Source organism: Heloderma suspectum, chromosome 2 (genome assembly GCF_057233095.1).
Source record: "Heloderma suspectum isolate Gila_16-S chromosome 2, 16-S_ref, whole genome shotgun sequence".
NCBI lineage: Eukaryota > Metazoa > Chordata > Lepidosauria > Squamata > Helodermatidae > Heloderma > Heloderma suspectum.
The window spans coordinates 188,091,674-188,114,973 of NC_139459.1; the positions used below are offsets into that span (position 1 = coordinate 188,091,674).

Below are 23,300 nucleotides of genomic sequence, written 5' to 3' on the forward strand. Positions count from 1 at the left end.
TCATAAAGACAGGAGTTAGGAGCCTACCATCAGAAAGGCAAGCATTCAGGGGCTATAGCAAAGGATCCAGGCTGACAGTGTAGAACTAGTTATCTCCCAACTAGGCAGATTCTCTTGCAATCTAGGCCACTACAGATATGATACATGTAAGACAGGGGTGAGGAATCTCAAGTCCAGGGGCCGAATCTGGCCCTCCTGAGGACCCAATTTGGCCTTATGGGGTTCCCAGCTTTTGTGCAATTCTTTCCCCATTTTAAAAGATAGAAATGTCTCTCCTGAGGCTATGTTACTGGCAATAAGAACTTTAGAGTGAAATCTTATGCATGTTTAGACAGAAAAAGTCTAAAATGCTGGGGGTTGTAGGACTTTTTTTCTGTCTAAACATGCATAGGATTGCGCCCTTACGCTACAATTTTTGGCTCTCCTATTTTGCTTTTGGCCCTGCCCACCACTGGAATGCTGGCCCCCGCCCCAAGTGCTTCTCAGAAACTGAATCTGGTTCTTGAGCTGAAAGGAGTTCCCCGCCCCTGATGGCAGAAGACCTGTTTCCCAACTGTTATCATCAAAAGGGTCAGAAATCTCAACCCATCTCAGCCAGCTGCACTTTGGATTCTGTATCCATTGCGTTAGCCAACAGCGCAGCACCCATTCTCACTCTGGCGGGACTGCCTCCCACTCCCTAACAAGATCCAGGGGTTTAGAATTGCCACTGATCTGGGGAAGCAGGTGAAGGGAAGAGTGCAGGGGGGTGATTCACTGCCGCCCTGTGGCACACGCCAGTCGCCAGATGAACGGAGAGTGGGGGAAAAGGCGGAGAAGCAGCGGCAGCTCAGACCAAGAATACAGGCACGTGTAGCTGCGGTGTGCCGAGCCACAGAGACAGGTTCTTGCTGGCGCTCTGCCTCTGAAGGCAGGCTGGATTCAGCAACTCAAAAGTCACTTAGTTGAATCTTCTGGTTTATTATTCATTCAAAAATAAAAGTGACAAATGATGCTATGGACTGGGAGACACCTCCCTCTCCTGCCACAACCATTGGTCCTGCTGGGTGCCTTGGACATGGCACATTTCCATCAGTGAGACTGTCACAAGGCACCCTGATCCTTCTATGGACAAAGTAAAAAAAACCAAGCAAACTAAGCCAGCTTTTCTTCAACAGTTCAATGCTTCTTCAGAGAGGGATTCCCTTGTTGTATTCACAGAACGCTGCTTCCAGCATGACCCAAGGCATTCAGCCCAGTCCACGGTTGATGCAATCCTTGCCTCTCCTCACCACACGTGTGGACGTGAACCTGGTGAAGGCTCGGAAATACCCCAGTCATGTTCCTGTCACTTCCTGTTCCTGGGCTGTGATGCGTCGGAAGATGGCTGGGAAGGTCTTGCCTCCATTCCTCTCAACCTTCTTCCCTTCCTCAGTTGAAGTTCCCAGAAGGTCAACCACTGGGTCACTGGCCTGTTGATGTAGCAAATGCAGGAAGTCACAACACAGAGACAAACACTACGCAGTTACATCCCCTCACAAATTGCTATTGCTCCTCCAGAAGTCCTCTAGAGAGGCACCACAACGTGCAGTCCAACAACATCTGGAGGGCCACAACTCCCATCAACACTAGCCAGCATAGCCAATGGTGAGGGACAATAGGAAATGCAGTCCAACAACACCTAGAGGACCACACTGACCCTGTGCTAGAGAGGTCATAGATAGCGCCAGGTTGGGGGTCAGTTCAGCCCCCAGGGACTTTCAGATCACCAGATGGAGAAGCTTTATTTAGAAAGGATTTTTCCTCCCTTTTTGCCACAAATTCATAAACATGGGTAGGTGAACTAGTAAGACATCTGGGGCATCAATAACTTTACGGACGTGCACAGCCTGTTTTGTATCTATGTGTGTCTGTATCTATGTGTGTCTGAGGGTGCAATCCTATGGGAATAAGCCCCAGTGGGACCTGTTTCCAAGTAAACCTGTAGAGGATCACACTGTGAATCTATGTTCCATCCCCATTATGTCCTGTGAAACAGCGAGGTGTATCCAAATCAGCTTTCCAGAAAGCAACTCCAGAAACAATTGTTTCTGGATCGGGATAGGTCAACACAGGCTCCTTCTGCAAGCTCCACTGACTTGCCCTGTTCTGGTCCGCGGTGTTCCTGCTAGTTTCCGGTCACTTTTTAAACCACAAGCTCCCTGTGGGACTAGCCGTTCGTCCTGTTGCCATGCAGGCACACATGGATACTGCCCTGTGACTTCACCATTGTCACATCCCCCCACAACTAAACCTGGTTTTTGTAACATTTTGTCTGATTAAGAGACCTGGAGAGCCCGAGAGCTTGCACATTTTTTGTGATCTTTCGGTTGGCCTAATAAAGATATCACACTAGTACGGATTTTGGAATCAAATGTGCTGCAACCTTGTGAGTGTATTATTTATAAAGTGCTAATATTGCACTTTATTCCTTTTATGTCTGCGTATATTGAACACTTTTGGTACCGTAAATAAGGGCGCCTTGTGCCCATGGGCCATTGGTGCAGTTTGCTCAGAAACCGCCTCCTGAGCACTAGCCACAATCAGGAGCTCCATGGAATGATCTAAGAACAGACCGCATGTGGATGAAACATGTTCGTACAGATTGCTTCAAGAGCCATGACTGGGACGCCAGAAGTCATTACATCAGAAATTGCACTCTCCCTCTCACCAGCTCTTTCAACGGCACTTGCTCAAAAAGAGGATGTTCTTGGAAATGCTTCACCATCCACTTGTGCACTTCTTCCACATCTGTGATGGTGTATACCAGGCCCTGGGCGAGTGAAGAAGAGGTTGCAAGGAGAATAGAGAACAAGCAAGGGTCTCCCCATGGATGAGATACCACGTTGCCATCCCGGGGGGAAGAATCATAGGATCATTGAATTGGAAAGGGCCACTTAGGGCATCCAGCCCAACCCCCTGCTTAGTGCGGGAATCCAGTTTAAGCATCTCTCTGTCCAGCCTCTGTCTGATTACCTCCAGCAACATAGAGCCCTCCACCTCCCTAGGCAACTGGTTCCATTGTCCGACTGTTAGGATGCTTTTCCTGATGTTCAACCGAAATCTGCCTTCCTGTAACTTAAGCCTGTTATTTCATCTCCTACAGTCTTGGATGACAGAGAACAGATTTTGGCTCTTTTCTGTGTGACAACAACCCTTTAGGTAAAAAGAGCTACCATCTCCCCCCCCCCCCCCGCCCCACAAGTCTTCTCTTCTCAAGGCTAAACAGACCCGGTTCCTTCCATCTTTCCTCAAAGGACTTAGTTTCTAGTCCCCTCATCATCTTTGCTGTCCTTGGTTGAACTTGTTCCAATTTATCTGAACCTTTCTTAAAGTGTGGTGTCCAGAACTGATCACAGTATTCAAAGTGAATCTAACCCCAAGGACAAAAAAAACCCTCACCTGGGGGCAGTTTCTAGTAGAGAAGGATCATCTATAGGGGCGGGCAACCTTTTTCTGTCAAGGACTACATTCTTGTGTGGGTAAACTGTTGGGGGCCACATGTGAGTGGTGGGCGGGATCAGAGCGAAAGTAGGTGGATTGCCCCTTTTCTCTTTCTTCCACCTTCTTCTTTCTCCCTACCCCACTTTCCCACCAAGCAAGCTGCCAGGGAAGGGACAGATTGCTCTTGCCAAAGATCTGAACTGACTGCATCCGAAGGACTTCTGAAATTAGGCTGAGGGCTGCATGCGGCACTAGGGATGCAGGTTGCCCACCCCTGATCTAAGAGAAACCTTTCCGGTTGGTGGGAGAGTGGATCGCAGAGTCATCTCCCAAAGTGAGTAATTCCCAACTATTTCAGGCTCTGACGTCCTTGCAACCTGGGGCTCAGCGACTGCCATCTCCATGATCACTCAAGAAGGAGTCTGCTGCCACCACCACTACCATCGTCATCTCCCATAGGAACAATTCAGAGTGTTGGCAGAGCCCAGACCCATCCTCTTCCGCCTAGTGATCGCCTCGGGGAGATACTGGGAGAACTGGGGGTGATTCACGCTGTCTCTGGGTGAGGGCAGATGCTGCTGATTCATTTGGAAGATTAGATCTGCTGGTTCTGACCCCAAAAAGTGACAACACACACACACACACACACAGACGCTCTCTCTTGTTTCTCTGAAAGGTGAAAGCAGAGTCAGCCAGAGTGCCCCGGAGGAAGCTGCTACAAATCACAGGCTGGAAGAGATGTGCACTGCTTTGCCTGCATGCAGGATCTCTGCCAGCACACACCTCCTGCTGGATGTAGGGAAAAGGTAACCCTGTGCCCTCCAGCAGCAATTAAGAGCCCTTCCCTTGTTCTGGGATTTGAAATTCCCAAGTGATGCGAACAGTCTTATTTCCCCAGGCTCTAGGATGTGTCGACACACACCTGGATTTGAGAAGAGATTAATTAATTCCTGCCATCTGAAGATGAAGCAGTTCCCTCTGAATAGCATGGGCTAAAACCTACCCCCACCCAGCCCCAGAAGTGGAGTGAAACAGGAGGGTTGGCTCAGTGTGGCACCTAAGCCACAATGCAGACACATACTCCATTCATGCACCCTCTTGGAATGTTCAGGAGGGGACTGTCTAGACTGGTGGAGACCCTCTGGACCTGTGTGGCAGAACGGAGGCTGCTGATGTCTTCTCCTCCTGGGCTTGCACTGTCCCCTTCAGCCTAGCCCCCAGCACCAGGTCAGTGGTTTTCAAACTCTGAGCCTTCGGGGAGCCAATTCCACATCAACCCAGCTGCTGAGGAACTCCTGCACATCTGCCATTGAAGCCAGGGGAGACACGACAGAGGTCTACAAAATAATGCATGGTGTGGAGAACGTGGATAGGGAGACATTTTTCTCCCTCTCTCAAAATACTAGAACCTGGGGTCATCCCATGAAGCTGATTGGTGGGAGATTCAGGACAGATAAAAGGAAGGGGTTCTTCACACAGCACATAGTCAGACTATGGAATTCGCTACCACAGGATGTAGGGATGGCCACAATTTGGATGGCTTTAAAAGGGGGTTGGACACATTAGCTATGTGCTACCTTCAGTACCAGAGGCTGTGAGTCTATGTACACCAGTTGCTGGGGAACATTGGCAGGAGGGTGCTGTCGCACTCATATCCTGCTTGTGGGCTTCTTGTGGGCAGCTGGCTGGCCACTGTGTGAACAGAATGCTGGACTGGATGGACCCTTGGTCATATCTAGCAGGGCTCTTCTTATGTTCTTAAGCCGTGTGTATTGCAGAAAGATCGGGGGAGTGGTTCCAGGATGCATACTCAGTTCACAGCTTGATCACAGGAACATAAGAAGCTGCCTAGGTCAGAGAATTTGTTCATCTAGCCTTGTCTCATCTGCTCCAGGGAAGGGCAGACTTCAGGCTCATGAGATCTACTTTATTTTTCACTAGAACCCCGAGATTCACCCACCAGAGCTCAGGGGCAAAAAGTGCTCTTGGCTGGCAGATATACGTTAAAATTGAGAAACAGGGTATCTGAGCCCATGCTCAGCCCAGAAATTTGTTATCATTAGTACAAGAACCAAACCCACAAGTCCTTCCACACAAAAATCTACTTCCCGGCCCACTTTGTCTTTTTTCGGCAACCTACAATTTGTTTTTTAGCTGTTGCTATTGTTAGACAACAGGGAATCAGAAACCCTTACCAATCTATTACAAATTCACTTACCTGCTCACGCAGTACATAGGCGTATTCTGCCAGCAAGGTGGTGCTGATAATCCGCCACTTGTGTTTTGTCTTCTTGAAATGAGGGTCAGGGAAGAGGAAGAACATTTTGCACAGCTGTATAAGAAAGAACGCCGCCGCCGCCACGGGAAATGGAAGGAGTTAGTGCCAACTGTCTGCAATTTAATCCATAATCCCTATTTAGCCAATAATAAAGTCACCACGGCTAATAAAACATTTGCCATCTTCCTACCCCATCCCAAGAGGAATGAGTCCATATCTTAGTGGTAGTGCACATGCTCTGCATACAGAAGGTTGCAGAGGGCCATCTTTTCCCATATGTTCCTTCCTGCATGCTCTGGTCATCATCTGGGGCACAGCTTCAGATGCCCCAGCCTCATGAACCTAGGAGTTCAGCCACAAGGTCCAGACCCTTTTCGGTGGTTACACCCACCTTGTGGAATGCTCTGCCAACAGAGATTTGTCAGGCCCCAGACACTGTACTGTTTTACGTGATCTAGAAAAACATAGCTCTTTAAGAAGGTGTTTGGTTAAAAGATACAACAGTCCTTAAGTGTGTGTGTTTTTAGCCCTTTTGATTAACTGCTGTTTTTATAAACTTATTAGAGTTGCTTATTTGGATTTTAGAGATTGTTTTAAGTATTGTCAACTTTAAATACTGTTGAGATTGTTTAAATATTGTTCACCACCTTGAGTTCCCATTCAGGGAAATAGGCAAGAGAGCCCCTCAGGTCGGAAGGTGTCCAATATACTACTGGGGAAGAGCAGAGGGTATTTCCAAGTAGCGCCAGAAAGAGTGAAGCGGCTGGGCCAAAGCCAAAAGGACACTCAGCTGTGGATGTGTCTGGTGGTGAAAAGAAAATCCGATGCTGTAAAGAACAATATTGTTTAGGAATCTGGAATGTCAGATCAATGAATCAAGGTAAGCTGGAGGTGGTCAAACATGAGATGGCAAGATTGAACATCGACATCTTGGGAATCAGCGAACTAAAATGGACAGGCATGGGCGAATTTAATTCAGGTGACCATCATATCTACTACTGTGGGCAAGAATCCCTTAGAAGAAATGGAGTAGCACTCATAGTCAACAAAAGGGTGGGAAAAGCAGTACTGGGATACAATCTCAAAAATAATAGAATGATCTCAGTACGAATCCAAGGCAAACCATTCAACATCACAGTAATACAAGTCTATGCCCCAACCACTGAGGCCGAAGAAGCTGAGGTTGATCGGTTCTATGAAGACCTACAACACCTTCTAGAACTAACACCAAAAAAAGATGTCCTCTTCATCATAGGGGATTGGAATGCTAAAGTGGGAAGTCAAGAAATCACTGGGATAACAGGCAGGCATGGCCTTGGTGTACAAAATGAAGCAGGACAAAAGCTAATAAAGTTTTGCCAAGAGAACACACTGATCACAGCAAACACTCTTTTCCAACAGCACAAGAGACGACTCTACACATGGACATCACCAGATGGTCAATATCGAAATCAGATTGATTATGTCCTTTGCAGCCAAAGATGGAGAAGCTCTATAGAGTCAGTCAAAACAAGACCTGGAGCTGACTGTGGCTCAGATCATGAGCTGCTTCTTGCAACATTTCGGCTGAAATTGAAGAACGTAGGGAAAACCACTAAACCATTCAGGTATGACCTAAATCATATCCCTTATGAATATACAGTGGAGGTGAGGAATAGATTTCAGGGATTAGACCTGATAGACAGAGTGCCTGAGGAACTATGGACGGAGGTCCGTAACATTGTTCAGAGGCAGCACCTCAATCCATCCCAAAGAAAAAGAAATGCAAGAAAGCCAAGTGGCTGTCTGATGAGGCTTTACAAGTAGCTGAGGAAAGAAGGGCAGCGAAAAGCAAGGGAGAAAGGGGAAGATATACCCAACTGAATGCAGAGTTCCAGAGAATAGCAAGGAGAGACAAGAAGGCCTTCTTAAATGAACAATGCAAAGAAATCGAGGAAAACAACAGAATGGGAAAGACTAGAGATCTCTTCAAGAAAATTGGAGATCTCAAGGGAACGTTTTGTGCAAAGACGGGCATGATAAAGGACAAAGAAGGCAGGGACCTAACACAAGCAGATGAGATTAAGAAGAGGTGGCAAGAATACAAAGAAGAACTATACAGGAAAGATCTGAATGTCCCTGATAGCCATGATAGTGCGGTCACTGAACTTGAGCCGGACATCCTAGAGAGTGAAGTCAAGTGGGCCTTAGGAAGCATTAGTAACAACAAAGCTAGTGGAGATGACAGTATTCCAGCTGAGCTATTTAAAATCCTAAAAGATGATGCTGTTAAAGTACTGCATTCAATATGCCAACAAATTTGGAACACTCAACAATGGCCGCAAGACTGGAAAAGGTCAGTTTACATTCCAATTCCAAAGAAGGGCAACGCCAAAGAGTGTTCAAACTACCGCACAATTGCGCTCATTTCACATGCCAGCAAGGTGATGCTCAAAATCCTACAAGCTAGGCTTCAGCAGTATGCGAACCGAGAACTACCGGAAGTACAAGCTGGGTTTCGAAGAGGCAGAGGAACTAGAGATCAAATCGCCAACATTCGCTGCATCATGGAGAAAGCAAGAGAATTCCAGAAAAACGTCTATTTCTGCTTCATTGACTACGCTAAAGCCTTTGATTGTGTGGATCACAATAAACTGTGGCAAATTCTTAAAGTGATGGGAGTACCAGACCACCTTACCTGTCTCCTGAGAAACCTGTATGAGGGTCAAGAAGCAACAGTAAGAACCAGAGATGGAACAACCGAGTGGTTCAAAATTGGGAAAGGAGTATGACAAGGCTGCATATTGTCACCCTGCTTATTTAACTTATATGCAGAGTACATCATGAGAAATGCCGGGCTGGATGAATCAGAGGTCGGAATTAAGATTGCTGGGAGAATTATCAACAACCTCCGATATGCAGACGATACCACCCTAATGGCAGAAAGCGAACAGGATCTCAAGAGCCTCTTGTTGAGGGTGAAAGAGGAGAGTGCAAAAGCTGGTTTGAAACTCAACATTAAAAAAACTAAGATCATGGCATCTGGCCCCATCACTTCCTGGCATATAGAAGGGGAAGAAATGGAAGCAGTGACAGATTTTACTTTCTTGGGCTCCAAGATCACCGCAGACGGTGACTGTAGCCATGAAATTAAAAGACGCTTGCTCCTTGGGAGGAAAGCTATGACCAACCTAGACAGCATAGTAAGAAGCAGAGACATCACCTTGCCGACAAAGGTCCGTCTAATCAAAGCTATGGTTTTCCCAGTAGTAATGTATGGCTGTGAGAGCTGGACTATAAGGAAGGCTGAGCACCGAAGAATGGATGCTTTCGAACTGTGGTGCTGGAGAAGACTCTTACGAGTCCCCTGGACTGCAAGGAGGTCAAATCAGTCAGTCCTAAAGGAAATCAACCCTGAGTGCTCATTGGAAGGACGGATACTGAAGCTGAAGCTCAAATATTTTGGCCACCTAATGCGAAGAGAAAACTCTCTGGAAAAGACCCTGATGCTGGGAAAGACTGAAGGCAAAAGGAGAAGGGGATGGCAGAGGATGAGATGGCTAGATAGCATCACCGATGCAATGAATATGAACTTGAGCACGCTCCGGAAGAGAGTGCAGGACAGGAAGGCCTGGCGTGCTATGGTCCATGGGGTCACGAAGAATCGGACACGACTGAACAACAACAACAAGCTTTTTACACAAATAGATTAAATCCCTGAAACTTCAGGTGTTGTATCCAATGTTAGTCCTACTTAAGAGTAGACCCATTAAAATGAATGGGATTTAAGTCATGACTAACTTAAGTTCCATTCATTTCAATGGATCTACTCTAAGTAGGACTTACATTGGATGCAACCTTAGGTTAAACCAGCCTTCCCCAACCTATCATCCTCCAGACGTGTTGGACTACAATTCCAATCACCCTAGCCAGCATGGCCATTGGCCATGCTGGCTAGGGTGATTGGAATTGTAGTCCAACACATCTGGAGGATGATAGGTTGGGGAAGGCTGGTTTAAAAGAATCTCAGATAGCAGAGCTGTGGAAGACGTCTGCTAAAGTCTTGGAGAGGCTGTTAGAATAGACCTAGTAATGTGTTAGAATGACCCAACAGTCTGAGAGTACAAGGCAGTTTTATAAGAGATGCTATTTCTGAAATACATGGACCACTTTTGGGAGTCACCCCTAAAGATCTATGAAAAAGCACCAGAGAAGTGCAACAGAAGTTTCGCTCTCAGAGGAAAAGGCGAGACTCTCGAAGGTGAAGCAACACGCTGGGCAGGGATGACACAGGCATCTTTAAAACACATGCACAAATATATTTCAGGTTTCCAAGCGTGGGAGAGAGAAAGCTTTGCCACCCACAGAGGCTCCTGCAACGTTCTTTGGAAACTCACCTGCCCCTTGTGGAAAAAGTTGGGCAGGTGTTTCATGGCGTTGCTGCGAATGCAGGCAATGTTCTGGAACTGCCCAGGATGAGATGCTCTCAGCGACTGGATCCTGTCTCGCACATAATCTGAGACCTTCACTCGGATCTCCAGGCCCAGCATTAAGGTGTTGGGGAACAAGGGGGATAATGCAACTGTAAAAGAGAACAGCCATCAGCTGTAAGGTGGCAGTGAGGCCTGCGAGAAACTGGGGGCGGGGGGGGGGTGGATTTAGAGGAAGACACACACACACACACACACACACACAGTATGAAGATGAATGGGAAAAAAGCAGTGAAAATGTTGAAGAGGTACTTTATCTGTCCCTCTACCCCACATTTCAAGTTGCAGAGACATTGTGAACCCTTCTGCTAGACGTCTCTCTCATCTCAAACCATGTTTGCGTCATCCCTCTCATCTTAAGGCTGCAGTCCTACATCAGCTTACGCTGAAATAAATGGAACTTACTTCTTAAGGAAACATGGTTAGGACCAGGTTTTACCTGCTTCGTTACACCCAAAGTGGTCCTTTGCCTTTAAGGGCGTGTGCTGCCCTGCTCCAGATTACAGGCATGATCCAGCCCAAGTTAAGATCTTTGAAGTCTCATTCAGTTCACTGCAAGACGTAAGCATGCGATCAACTTTCTTGTTGAAATCAAGAGGAAAAGCACTTTTAACTTGGGCTGGATTGTACCCAAGACCTCCCATTTCAGATCCTCAAATTCTCCCCCTTGCTTTCTCTGCCTCAATCAAAATTTATTTATAGATGGGGGTAGTGATGTGAAGGCCTGGAGAAACTCCCCTGGAAAACAGAAAAATGGGGGGTCCCCCCCAAGGATTTTTGGAAAGCTTGTTTCAAAAAACCCCAACACCACATCCCTGCCCATCCTTCTGGTTTTCACATTTTTCCCCAGAATTTCACATCTCTAGGCAGGGGTACCTATATAATACTTATTATAATCCACCTTTCTTCCATGATGGAAGACAGGGCCAAATAGCCTGGGAATCCCATGTGTATCTCCCATCTGCTGCTGACCAGCTAGTTCCACACCTGCCTCATTTCAGCACACAGCTGCTTCATATATCTTTAGTCCATGCCCTAGCATTATGATTCTGCACAACTCAAAACTAAATTCAGCTCCCTAAAAAAAAAAATCTCATTAAAAAAATATCCTTTTAAGTGAGTTTCTAATGCTTACACTGACGAAGACGCACTCGAAAGCGTGTGAGTAACTTTAGGCAACATCTCAAAAGCCAGCCTGGTGGCCGGTAAGATTTGAATGCTCAAAGGGTGGCGCTTCCGTGCTCTGCGCCCCTTGCCATAAGTAGCAGGATGATGCAAAATATTAAAACATTCAGAGGATTGATCCATTTTGCGGGGGCACTGCGTTAGTTTGTGCTTTTCAAAAAAATCGGCATCAAGAAAAGCAGTATTCGGCACCAAGTATAAATTATAGAAATCTGAAAATGCAGCTTGTATAAATTATATAAATCTGAGCTCTAATCATAGCCCCCTCACTTTCCCCCTTATTGCATATCTCTATCTTTCAGGTGACTCTAAAAGACACTAGAACAGGGGTGGGCTAATTTGCACGGTCTACTTCTTTTTGTTGTTGTTCCAATTCCCAGGGCCAACCAACATACCTCAAATTTACAAGCACAGACACACACTTGGGAATCTCTTAATAGTTAACAGCATAACTAGTCTGGGTACGTGCCTGGGTATGTGCTCTTGCTTAAGAACATAAGTGTCTTGCTGGAGCAGACCAAGATCTACCTAGTCCAACATTCTTTGCAAGAAGCCCAGCTGGCTGAGGATGATGGGAGTTATAGTCCAACACATCTGGAGGGGTTGAGGAAAGCTGTGCTAGGGAGTCTACTTGAATTTGGCCATAGTCCATCTTTTGCTCATCCCTGCACTCAATGTTCTCAGTGTGTTCCTTTATTATTGTTGTTACTTATATGGCACTATTACTGCATATGGTGCTTTACAAACCAAGATTTTTTTTAAATAAAAGAAGATAAATCTCTGCCCCAAGTAGCTTACAATTTAAATTGATGCAGCGGGGGAAACAACCAAGGAGTGAGGAGGAAAGGAAAAGAAGGGTATCAAGGGATGAATGCAAGCAAATGCAGAAACACATACACAGGCATGCAGTCCAGTCCTATGCTATTTACTTGGAAGTAAATCCCACTGATTTCAGTGGGACCCACATACAAGTAAGAGGACTTACACACATGCCTCAGGCAGTGCATGCTTACTTGATAGTAAGTCCAACCACATTCAATGGGGCTTGCTCCCAAGTTAGGGTGCACAGAACTGCAGCTTTCGTTTCACTTAGGATTAAGAACAAAGTCTCAGTCCAACTTCTAGTAGGCTACATAATAATAATACTTGCAGCCCTATAAACATCCGGGAATAAGCCCCATTGAACCCATTACCTCCATACATAGGGTAGGGCTATAACTCTCACTGAATTCACTGGGACTTAAGTTTGATTCACATACAAGCGCAAGGGTTATGCAAGCCTTTATTTTCTGGGATCTTCCAAGTGAAACAACTTGAACCTCAGAAGCTTTTCAATGGTTGCATTTTTATTTCCCACCAACCCACATCCTATGTCATGTTCCGTAATAGTGGATTCACATGACTAGTTCAAGGAGTCACAATTTATCACGTAGAAAGTAATAAAGGGTGTTTGATGATGGCACAGCGTGGCTATTTTAATGAGACTTGTCACATGAGAGCTACAGTCATTGTGCCGAAACCACCATAGAGGGAATCAACCCACAGCCTTCTAATCAAGCCAGTGAGTCAATGGGCATTTGCTTTAAAATGTGGAAATTCTGTTGTCATAGGAATGCTGCAAATTATTTGTTAAGAACCCCCATGGTTGTAAATTGTCATTGCTGGTTTTGATCCTATTTAAACCTTTTTTAAAAATTTACATCCTGCCTTACCTTGTCAAGAGAAAATCCAGGGCAGCTAACAATATGCAATCTTTTAAAAATAATCCAACGCATCCAATTGCTTTGAAATCATTGGGCAAAATGTGGTACAGAAATCCTGTACATATAGATCTACAATTTCCAGGGGCTCTTTGTTGAGAACTGTGACAGTTAAACAGGTTAGTATCTGATTGATGGATGTAGTGTATTTGGAGATAAATGCCATCAGTATGCTGATGACACACAGCTTTACCTCCCTGTGACATCTGGATCAGGAGAGGCTGTGCAAGTCCTGGATCAGTGTCTAAACTCAGAAATGGGCTGGATGAGGGCCAACAAACTGAAGCTGAATCCTGGCAAGACAGAAGCTCTGTGGGTGAGTGGGTCCCGAGTCTGGGAGATAGTCGCATTGCCTGTTCTGGATGGGGTTGCACTCCCTCTGAAAGATCAGGTTCGTAGTCCGTGGGTACTCCTAGATCCATAATTGTCCCTGGAAGCCCAAGTGGCCAGGGCGGCTCAGAGTGCCTTTTACCAGCTTCAGCTGGTTCGCCAACTATGGCCTCTCCTGGACAGAGATAGCTTGGCCACAGTGGTACAGGCACGAGTAACCTCAAGACTGGATTACTGCAATGTGCTCTATGTGGGGCTGCCCTTGAGGCTGCTCCAGAAGCTGGAGCTAGTGCAGAACGCAGCAGCTCAGCTGTTGTCGGGAGCTGCCCCTTTTCAGCATGTAACTCCTTTGCTGAGGGAACTGCACTGACTGCCTATTTGCTACCGGGCCAAGTTTAAGGTATTAGTACTAGCGTACAAAGCCCTAAACAACTTGGGACCAGGGTACCTGAGAGAGCACCTTCTTCTTTACCAACCTGCCCGATCATTGAGGTCATCGGAGGGCATGCTCTTGGTGGTTCCACATGGACCTATGGCCTGGCTGAAGTCTACCAGGAAGAGAGCCTTCGGCATAGTGGCCCCCTTCCTGTGGAACAACCTGCCTTTGGAGGTCAGGCAGGTGCCAAAGTTGTGTTGCTTTCGGTGCTTCCTGAAGACGTTGTTATTTCAAGAAGCCTTCCCTGCGTGACCAGCCATGGTTTATTATATTCAGAATCTGTTCTTTTAAAATGTTTTAATTGTTTTAATTATGGGGTTTTATTCTTTTATCTTGCTGTTCACTGCTCCAAAATCTTTGACATGGAGCAGTATATAAATATTGTAATTAACTAAATAATAAATAGTGTAGACAGGTCAAGAGAAGCAGTACTTCTAATGTAATGTGAATTTGAAAAGTTTTAGCATGGACTACTATGCACCTTCCTCTGCTTGTCTGAACGTCTTCTTCATACAGTTTCTCCTTACTAAGAATACCACAGTCTCTAATATTGTCATTTTATGCTTGTTTACTCAGAAATATATTCCACCAACTTTGATGAGGCGAAATCCCAGTTAAATGTGCATAGCAGGGGTGGGCAACACTTGGCCCGCAGACCACATGTGGCTCTCACTACTGTCTCATATGGCCCCTGCTGCCATCAAAATTTGTGGCGGTGACAAAAACATTGCCTGTTTGCGCTAAAAATCAGTGGCAAACCGCTAATGAAGCTTAAAGCATCCAAATGTCACTTGGTTTTGGAGACAAACCAGCAATTTCCCCCACAGCATCCTGTGGAGTGCAACCCATGGGGGAAAGGATTGGGGAGGGGAGAAAAAATTATCCCCCAAAGTTGCTCACCCCTGGTGTGTAGCATTGCAGTCTTAGTCTCCTTTTTAATATGCTAAACTTAGAGGAAGACATAAATCAGGAAACAGAAACAAAAAACATACCCCAGCTACAAAAAGGGACCTTCATGGTTTGATGTGCCTGGGAAGCTAAGCAGGGTCAGCCCTGGTTAGTTCTTGGATGGGAAACTGCTTGGGAATCAGGCTTCCTGCATTGAGCAGGGGGTTGGACTCGATGGCCTTGTAGGCCCTTCCAACCCCATGATTCTATACCTTTCTGATTTACAGCAGAAAACTGTCCATACAACTAATTCCAAAACTGAAAGAAGGAAAACATTTGAAAAAATTAATGGTATTTTACAAGCCTGTACCCTTGGAACCATCTTTCATAACCCTTAAAACCAACTCCTACAGGGAAGGCTTGACCCCTGTTAACTATGACTGGGAAAACAAATTACCTAGCAATCCCCCATAACCGCAGCCAATATCAGCAAACTCTACTTGAGATGTAGGCTTGGCCTTCTCTTCCGCATCCTTTGGGTCATCATGTTGATTGTCTTTGTTTAAAGGGGGGGAAAATTCTGGGTACAATTCAGACCAGTCCATTTCTTCAGGCTTGGCAGGACTAACAGGAAAGAAACCAGAGGGCTCCATGAAACAAAACTGCTGAAGTAAATTTATTCAAAGACTAATTTTTCCAAGTGGCAACAAGGCTTTAGCCTGTGGAATAATGTTTATGGGACACAATTTATTCCTGGTTTCAAAGACTATTAAAAAGTCTAACTGGGCAAGGACTCAGGGCTGGTACTCGACACAGAAATATTTCAGTGATTCACAGTTCTCCAGAGGCATTCCCAAGGCTGCTAAATATGTCCATCTAGCCAAAAGACAATCCAGACAAGATAATTTAGGGGGCTACATCCTAATATTAAACATAGTTATTTCGAGCCAAATTCCAATGAGGTCAACGGAAATTACTCTCAGTGGAGATTTCCTCCATTCATAGCATTTAAGGTTACATCTGAATTTTTCTTCATTTAATACATTTCTGTACTGCCCAATAGCCAAAGCTCTCTGGTCAGTTCACAAAAAAGAGCTAAACACACAAAACACAGCATAAAAGCATAAAAACAAAAACACAGATTCACACTAAAAGTTAAATAAAACTTTTAACTTTTAAAACAACAAGTTTTAAAAGTTAAAACTTTTAACTTTTAACACCAGCACTAAGATCTAAAAGGAACAACAGTTTTTAAAAAGTGAAGAACTAAAAGTCCTGGGAGAAGAAAAGGGGTTTTACCTGGCATTGAAAAGACCACAATGTAGGTGCCAGGTGAACCTCTCTGGGGGAGGGGGGAATTCCACTACTGGGGTGCCACCAGTGAAAAGGCTCTCTCCCTAGCAGCCACCCACCTCACCTCAACTGGCAGGGGCACCCAGAGAACGGCCTCTAAAGATGATCTTAGAGGCCAAGCAGGTATATATGGGTGGAGGCACTGAGGGCCTTAAAGCTTAACATGAGCACTTTGAACTGGGCCTGGAAACGGACTGAAAGCCAGTGCAGATCAAAAGGCACTTGAGTAATATGATCATATCATCCAGTCCGTATTAGCAATCTTGCTGCCCTATTTTGGACCAGCTCCCAGTTCCGGACTGCTTTCAAATGCAGCCCCACATTTAATATACTGCAACCAATCCAATGCACACTTAAATTTGGAGTAAGTCCTGCTAAACACAGTGTAGCTTACTTTTCAGGGAAGATGCGCAATAAATATGCAACTAGGGTGCAATGCAGGCCCCCCCAATCCTCTGCACATTTACACAGAAATGAGCCCCATTTTGTTCAATGGGGCTCACCTCCAAGCAAGCATGCATGGGACTGCAGTCTTAAACATACTCTAGAAGCAAGTCCCAGTGACATCAATGGAATGTGTTTCTTAACATATTATAGCTAAACTCAATGGGACTTACTTTTGAGTAAACATGCATAGGATTGCACTGCCATCTCTCACAGTCCACCATGTTGATGGCTGTGCCAAGACACTCTGCCACTGATAAAGGGAGAGACTATAGAGTGGGATTATGGGAATGCATGCCCAGGGAGCAGGTCATAGGTCAAGCATGTGCTTTGCATGCAGAAGATCCCATGTTCCCTAGCATCTCCAGTTAAAGCACATATGGGCAATCCACAACCTATGGGTTCCATGTGGCCCTCAGCCACATCCACTGCAGCCACATGGGCAGCAGGGGGAAAAGATCAAGGGATTTCCACTGCTTTGAGATCACTGGGGATTGAAGGCTTTAACCTCATGCATCCCTGCCCCCCATCCCAATTAAGCCACTTGGCAACAGGAATGGGCATAGGGGTGTATGTTAAAGCCTCCACTCCCCGGTGATCCCGATTCAGCCAAAACTGCTGTTTCCACACAGCTATTAACAGCGGTCTTGGCTGCATTGAGAGCTAAGTGGGGGAAGTTTTTGTGTATGTGTGTGACAGAGAGACAGAAGGTGGGGGGGAGAACAAGATTGTGCATTTCTGACAGAAAGTATATGTGGGAGGGAAGGCTGTGTGTGCTTCAGACAAGAAAGCGGGGCAGGGAGCCCACTTTGGGCACACTCACTGCAGGCTTGCAGCCCCCAACCCACATGGAGTCCTCGGGGTGGGGGGCAAAATTGCCCACTCTCGAATCAAAGGATCTCAGGTAGCAGGGCTGGAAAAGGCCTCTGCTTGGATCCTTGGAGAACCACAGTCACACTGGGCTGAAATAGATCAGCGCATCTGATTCAGTATAAGGCCCTTTCCTAACGATATTTCTTGAGAAATGGGTTGAGAGCAGTGTGAAGCCCGACCGTATGCAGGTTTCCTCAGAAGTAAGCCCCACTTAATTCAGCTGCACTTATTCCCGGGGTAACTGGTCAAAAGGACCAAACGCATCTCCACGATGGGAAAGGACTAGCACACAGGGTGGCTCTATTATCCCGCGAGAAAATCGACAGGAGCCCGCGAGACTGGCGGCGGAGCAGAGCTCCGAAACTGGGGGATCAAGGGGTTCAAGTCCCGTCCACACTCACTAGTACAGGGTGTGATCCGCCAGCGGGTTGGAGTGCGCGCGTTGCCGGTAGAAGCGCTTCTGTGGCGCCGTCGCCAACGCCGCCCCCTCCATGGCCAGAGAAGTTACAGACCCCACAAACAGAGCCCAAACCACGTGGAGCCTCCAGCAAATGGGAGTCGCAGGGAATTTACGTCATCCTGAAACGCAAACACGAGTCGACTGGAAATTTGTCAGGCGTCCGCCTTAAAGAGCCAGTAGCATCTACGTTTTAGGGCGCAATCCTATGCAAGTTTAGACAGAAAAAAGTCCTACAACTCCCAGCGTTCCCCAGCCAGCATGGACTGGCTGGGAAATGCTGGGAGTTGTAGGATTTTTTTTCTGTCCAAGCATGCATAGGATTGCGCCCTAAATGTCTTAAAACGTTCAGATCTTTTATCCAGCAACATCTGGGGAATAGTTAGAAAATGCACAGTAGGATATAAATACAGCATTTTCATTTAATTAGGTTTGCCATCTTTCTTTTCATGGCATGGCTTTTGTGCCTTTAGTAGCTGCAGGATAGGCAGAAATATCTAGCGGCTGTGTAGGTGTTAAGAGCATAGGAACCAGGCGGGGGGGGGGGGTACAATAAATGGTAAGTTCTCAAACTTTGTCAATAATTCTGCCAAGGAAGTTTCAGAAATTCAGTGCAGGGAATTATTCCAATGCAGTGTTGTAATATGTTTTACGACAATCCTGTAAGATTTGTTGTTGTTCAGTCGTTCAGTCGTGTCCGACTCTTCGTGACCCCATGGACCATAGCACGCCAGGCCTTCCTGTCCTGCGCTCTCTCCCGGAGCGTGCTCAAGTTCATATTCATTGCATCCGTGATGCTATCTAGCCATCTCATCCTCTGCCGTCCCCTTCTCCTTTTGCCTTCAGTCTTTCCCAGCATCAGGGTCTTTTCCAGGGAGTTTTCTCTTCGCATTAGGTGGCCAAAATATTGGAGCTTCAGCTTCATTATCTGTCCTTCCCATGAGCAGTCAGGGTTGATTTCCTTTAGGATGGACTGATTTGACCTCCTTGCAGTCCAGGGGACTCGTAAGAGTCTTCTCCAGCACCACAGTTCGAAAGCATCCATTCTTCGGCGCTCAGCCTTCCTTATAGTCCAGCTCTCACAGCCATACATTACTACTGGGAAAACCATAGCTTTGATTAGACGGACCTTTGTCGGCAAGGTGATGTCTCTGCTTCTTACTATGCTGTCTAGGTTGGCCATAGCTTTCCTCCCAAGGAGCAAGCGTCTTTTAATTTCATGGCTACAGTCACCATCTGCGGTGATCTTGGAGCCCAAGAAAGTAAAATCTGTCACTGCTTCCATTTCTTCCCCTTCTATATGCCAGGAAGTGATGGGGCCAGATGCCATGATCTTAGTTTTTTTAATGTTGAGTTTCAAACCAGCTTTTGCACTCTCCTCTTTCACCCTCAACAAGAGGCTCTTGAGATCCTGTTCGCTTTCTGCCATTAGGGTGGTATCGTCTGCATATCGGAGGTTGTTGATAATTCCCCCGGCAATCTTAATTCCGACCTCTGATTCATCCAACCCGGCATTTCTCATGATGTACTCTGCATATAAGTTAAATAAGCAGGGTGACAATATGCAGCCTTGTCGTACTCCTTTCCCAATTTTGAACCATTCGGTTGTTCCATCTCTGGTTCTTACTGTTGCTTCTTGACCCTCGTACAGGTTTCTCAGGAGACAGGTAAGGTGGTCTGGTACTCCCATCACTTTAAGAATTTGCCACAGTTTGTTGTGATCCACACAATCAAAGGCTTTAGCGTAGTCAATGAAGCAGAAATAGACGTTTTTCTGGAATTCTCTTGCTTTCTCCATGATGCAGCGAATGTTGGCGATTTGATCTCTAGTTCCTCTGCCTCTTCGAAACCCAGCTTGTACTTCCAGTAGTTCTCGGTTCGCATACTGCTGAAGCCTAGCTTGTAGGATTTTGAGCATCACCTTGCTGGCATGTGAAATGAGCGCAATTGTGCGGTAGTTTGAACACTCTTTGGCGTTGCCCTTCTTTGGAATTGGAATGTAAACTGACCTTTTCCAGTCTTGTGGCCACTGTTGAGTGTTCCAGATTTGTTGGCATATTGAATGCAGCACTTTAACAGCATCATCTTTTAGGATTTTAAATAGCTCGGCTGGAATACTGTCATCTCCGCTAGCTTTGTTGTTACTAATGCTTCCTAAGGCCCACTTGACTTCACTCTCTAGGATGTCCGGCTCAAGTTCAGTGACCGCACTATCATGGCTATCAGGGACATTCAGATCTTTCCTGTATAGTTCTTCTGTGTATTCTTGCCACCTCTTCTTAATCTCATCTGCTTCTGTTAGGTCCCTGCCTTCTTTGTCCTTTATCATGCCCATCTTTGCACAAAACGTTCCCTTGAGATCTCCAATTTTCTTGAAGAGATCTCTAGTCTTTCCCATTCTGTTGTTTTCCTCGATTTCTTTGCATTGTTCATTTAAGAAGGCCTTCTTGTCTCTCCTTGCTATTCTCTGGAACTCTGCATTCAGTTGGGTATATCTTCCCCTTTCTCCCTTGCTTTTCGCTGCCCTTCTTTCGTGAGCTACTTGTAAAGCCTCATCAGACAGCCACTTGGCTTTCTTGCATTTCTTTTTCTTTGGGACGGATTTCGTTGCTGCCTCCTGAACAATGTTACGGACCTCCGTCCATAGTTCCTCAGGCACTCTGTCTATCAGGTCTAATCCCTGAAATCTATTCCTCACCTCCACTGTATATTCATCAGGGATATGATTTAGGTCATACCTGAACGGTTTAGTGGTTTTCCCGACGTTCTTCAATTTAAGCTGAAATTTTGCAAGAAGCAGCTCATGATCTGAGCCACAGTCAGCTCCAGGTCTTGTTTTGACTGACTGTATGGAGCTTCTCCATCTTTGGCTGCAAAGGACATAATCAATCTGATTTCGATATTGACCATCTGGTGACGTCCATGTGTAGAGTCGCCTCTTGTGCTGTTGGAAAAGAGTGTTTGCTATGACCAGCATGTTCTCCTGGCAAAACTCTATTAGCTTTTGTCCTGCTTCATTTTGTACACCAAGGCCATGCCTGCCTGTTATCCCGGTGATTTCTTGACTTCCTACTTTAGCATTCCAATCCCCTATGATGAAGAGGACATCTTTTTTTGGTGTTAGTTCTAGAAGGTGTTGTAGGTCTTCATAGCACCGATCAACCTCAGCTTCTTCGGCCTCAGTGGTTGGGGCATAGACTTGAATTACTGTGATGTTGAATGGTTTGCCTTGGATTCGTACTGAGATCATTCTATCATTTTTAAGATTGTACCCCAGTACTGCTTTTCCCACCCTTTTGTTGACTATGAGTGCTACTCCATTTCTTCTAAGGGATTCTTGCCCACAATAGTAGATATGATGGTCACCTGAATTAAATTTGCCCATGCCTGTCCATTTTAGTTCGCTGATTCCCAAGATGTCGATGTTCAATCTTGCCATCTCATGTTTGACCACCTCCAGCTTACCTTGATTCATTGATCTGACATTCCAGGTTCCTAAACAATATTGTTCTTTACAGCATCGGATTTTCTTTTCACCGCCAGACACATCCACAGCTGAGTGTCCTTTCGGGTTTGGCCCAGCCGCTTCACTCTTTCTGGCGCTACTTGGAAATACCCTCTGCTCTTCCCCAGTAGCATATTGGACACCTTCCGACCTGCGGGGCTCATCTTCCGGCGTCATATCTTTTAGCCTTGTGATATGTTCCATGGGGTTTTCTTGGCAAGAATACTGGAGTGGGTTGCCATTTCCTTCTCCAGTGGACCACATTTTGTCAGAACTCTCTGCCATGACCTGTCCGTCTTGGGTGGCCCTGCACAGCATAGCTTATGGCTTCACTGAGTTACGCAAGCCCCGTCGCCACAACAAGGCAGTGATCCATGAAGGGGAATCCTGTAAGATAGGCCTTGGTTATTATCCCCATTTTACAGATGGGATGTTTACATGTAGGATATAGTGGCTTGTCTAAGCTCCCCCTTCCCCAGCTGAGGAGAGGATTTAACATTTGCAGCTCACTTTCAAGTGTTCAAAGTGCTTCATATGCATTTTGTGTTTGTAATCCTTACAACTCTGTAAGGTAAGTCAATATTATTCTCCCTTATATTAGAGGTGGCGGCAGGAGGGAGGGGAGAGACTGAGTTCATGGCAGAGGAGATATTTGAACCAACGACTTCCTGATTTATAGCTCGGTCTCCTCACAGTCCATTCTCTTCACCGTTAAGCTAGACTACAGAAGATAGGGGAGACATGCCCCAGGAGTTATTGAACAGAGATGTTAACTCACTACTCCCCATGAAATGGATCTGCTTCATGGAGCACATAACTTTGCTCTCACATGGATTGCACTGGCTTCCAGTTTGTTCCTGGGCACGACTGAAGGTGTTGGTGATTATATATAATGCCCTAAATGCTTTGGGGTCAGACTCTTTGAAGGACCATCTTCTCCCACATGAGCTTTCCCGCCTTTTATGATAACCTCCAGAGGCCTTGTCCTATGTCCCTTTGCCTTCAGAGGCATGGTTGGCTGGGACACAAGATGTAGCAATGCCAAGGCTCTGGAATGCCCTTCCTCAAGAAGTCCTTTTACGCCTATAGATGAGTGGTCAAGACATTCTTATTTTGTCACTTTTTTATTATTTGAACTTTACACCCTGCTGCTACAAATGATTTTCAGTGCTGCTCTGTTTTTTAAATCTCAGTTTTTTTGTATTTTATTGTGATATTACTGGGATTTTATTGTATATGTTTTTAATCTGTATGGTAAATTGCCATACCCCACCAGTTACCAGGTCCACATCCTCAGGCTGCAATAACTGAACGCTGTCCAATGACTCATCACTCTGGACACATCACTAACGGCAGGTAATGTGGTATTCGAGTCACTCCAGATGCAAGCATTTTGCTTCACAAGCATTTTGCGATGGTTCTCTGAGAGCTCTCTGTCATCTCCCTGGTGGCTTTGTTGTAGAAGACCATGATCCACTAGGAAAAGCTCCACTTAATGGCTCTTCAGTAATGCAATGGAGTGAGATATTGGTTCTTCAGTCCCATCATTGCCACAGAGTAGGCTGATTCATCTTGGGTTTTCCACCACCTGCATTTGAGCTATCAGCCTATCTGCTTTATCACCCCAGTTATTAAGCCTGGGAGCCAAACAAGCTCTTACTAGCAGGACAGATCATTTTGGAGTGATCGTGTCAACTACCCAGCTCACCTCCGTATCCCACGGATCAACCGAGGCTTCATCAACAAGAGTATTAACCATGCAGTAGGAAACTCCTTGAAGGTTCTCAGGAACAGCAGCAAGATGGGTTGCATCAAAGGTAAAACAAGAAGAACTTCAGGGCCACCTTGAACAAACAAAAA

General features: G+C 45.9%; 1 protein-coding gene across 6 annotated transcripts in view; it reads right to left on the minus strand.

Annotated features, from left to right (window-relative positions):
* Window positions 1–630: 630 nt before the first annotated feature.
* Window positions 631–23,300, minus strand: part of METTL1 (methyltransferase 1, tRNA methylguanosine) — a 28,284-nt gene continuing 5,614 nt past the window's right edge. For 2 of the 6 annotated variants that reach the window (XM_084836817.1, XM_084836816.1), the window contains exons 2-7: window positions 23,149–23,284; window positions 15,266–15,432; window positions 10,117–10,301; window positions 5,681–5,794; window positions 2,690–2,791; window positions 631–1,451 (exon numbers count right to left, since the gene is read on the minus strand). In XM_084836817.1, the coding sequence (XP_084692943.1) occupies window positions 1,317–1,451; window positions 2,690–2,791; window positions 5,681–5,794; window positions 10,117–10,301; window positions 15,266–15,432; window positions 23,149–23,252 (807 nt within the window). In that variant the 5' untranslated portion in view covers window positions 23,253–23,284 and the 3' untranslated portion in view covers window positions 631–1,316. Of the gene's footprint in view, window positions 1,452–2,689; window positions 2,792–5,680; window positions 5,854–10,116; window positions 10,302–15,265; window positions 15,433–17,879; window positions 18,033–23,148; window positions 23,285–23,300 lie in introns of those variants that run through there. The other 4 variants (XR_014788100.1, XR_014788101.1, XM_084836818.1 and 1 more) reach the window with 4 other exon arrangements.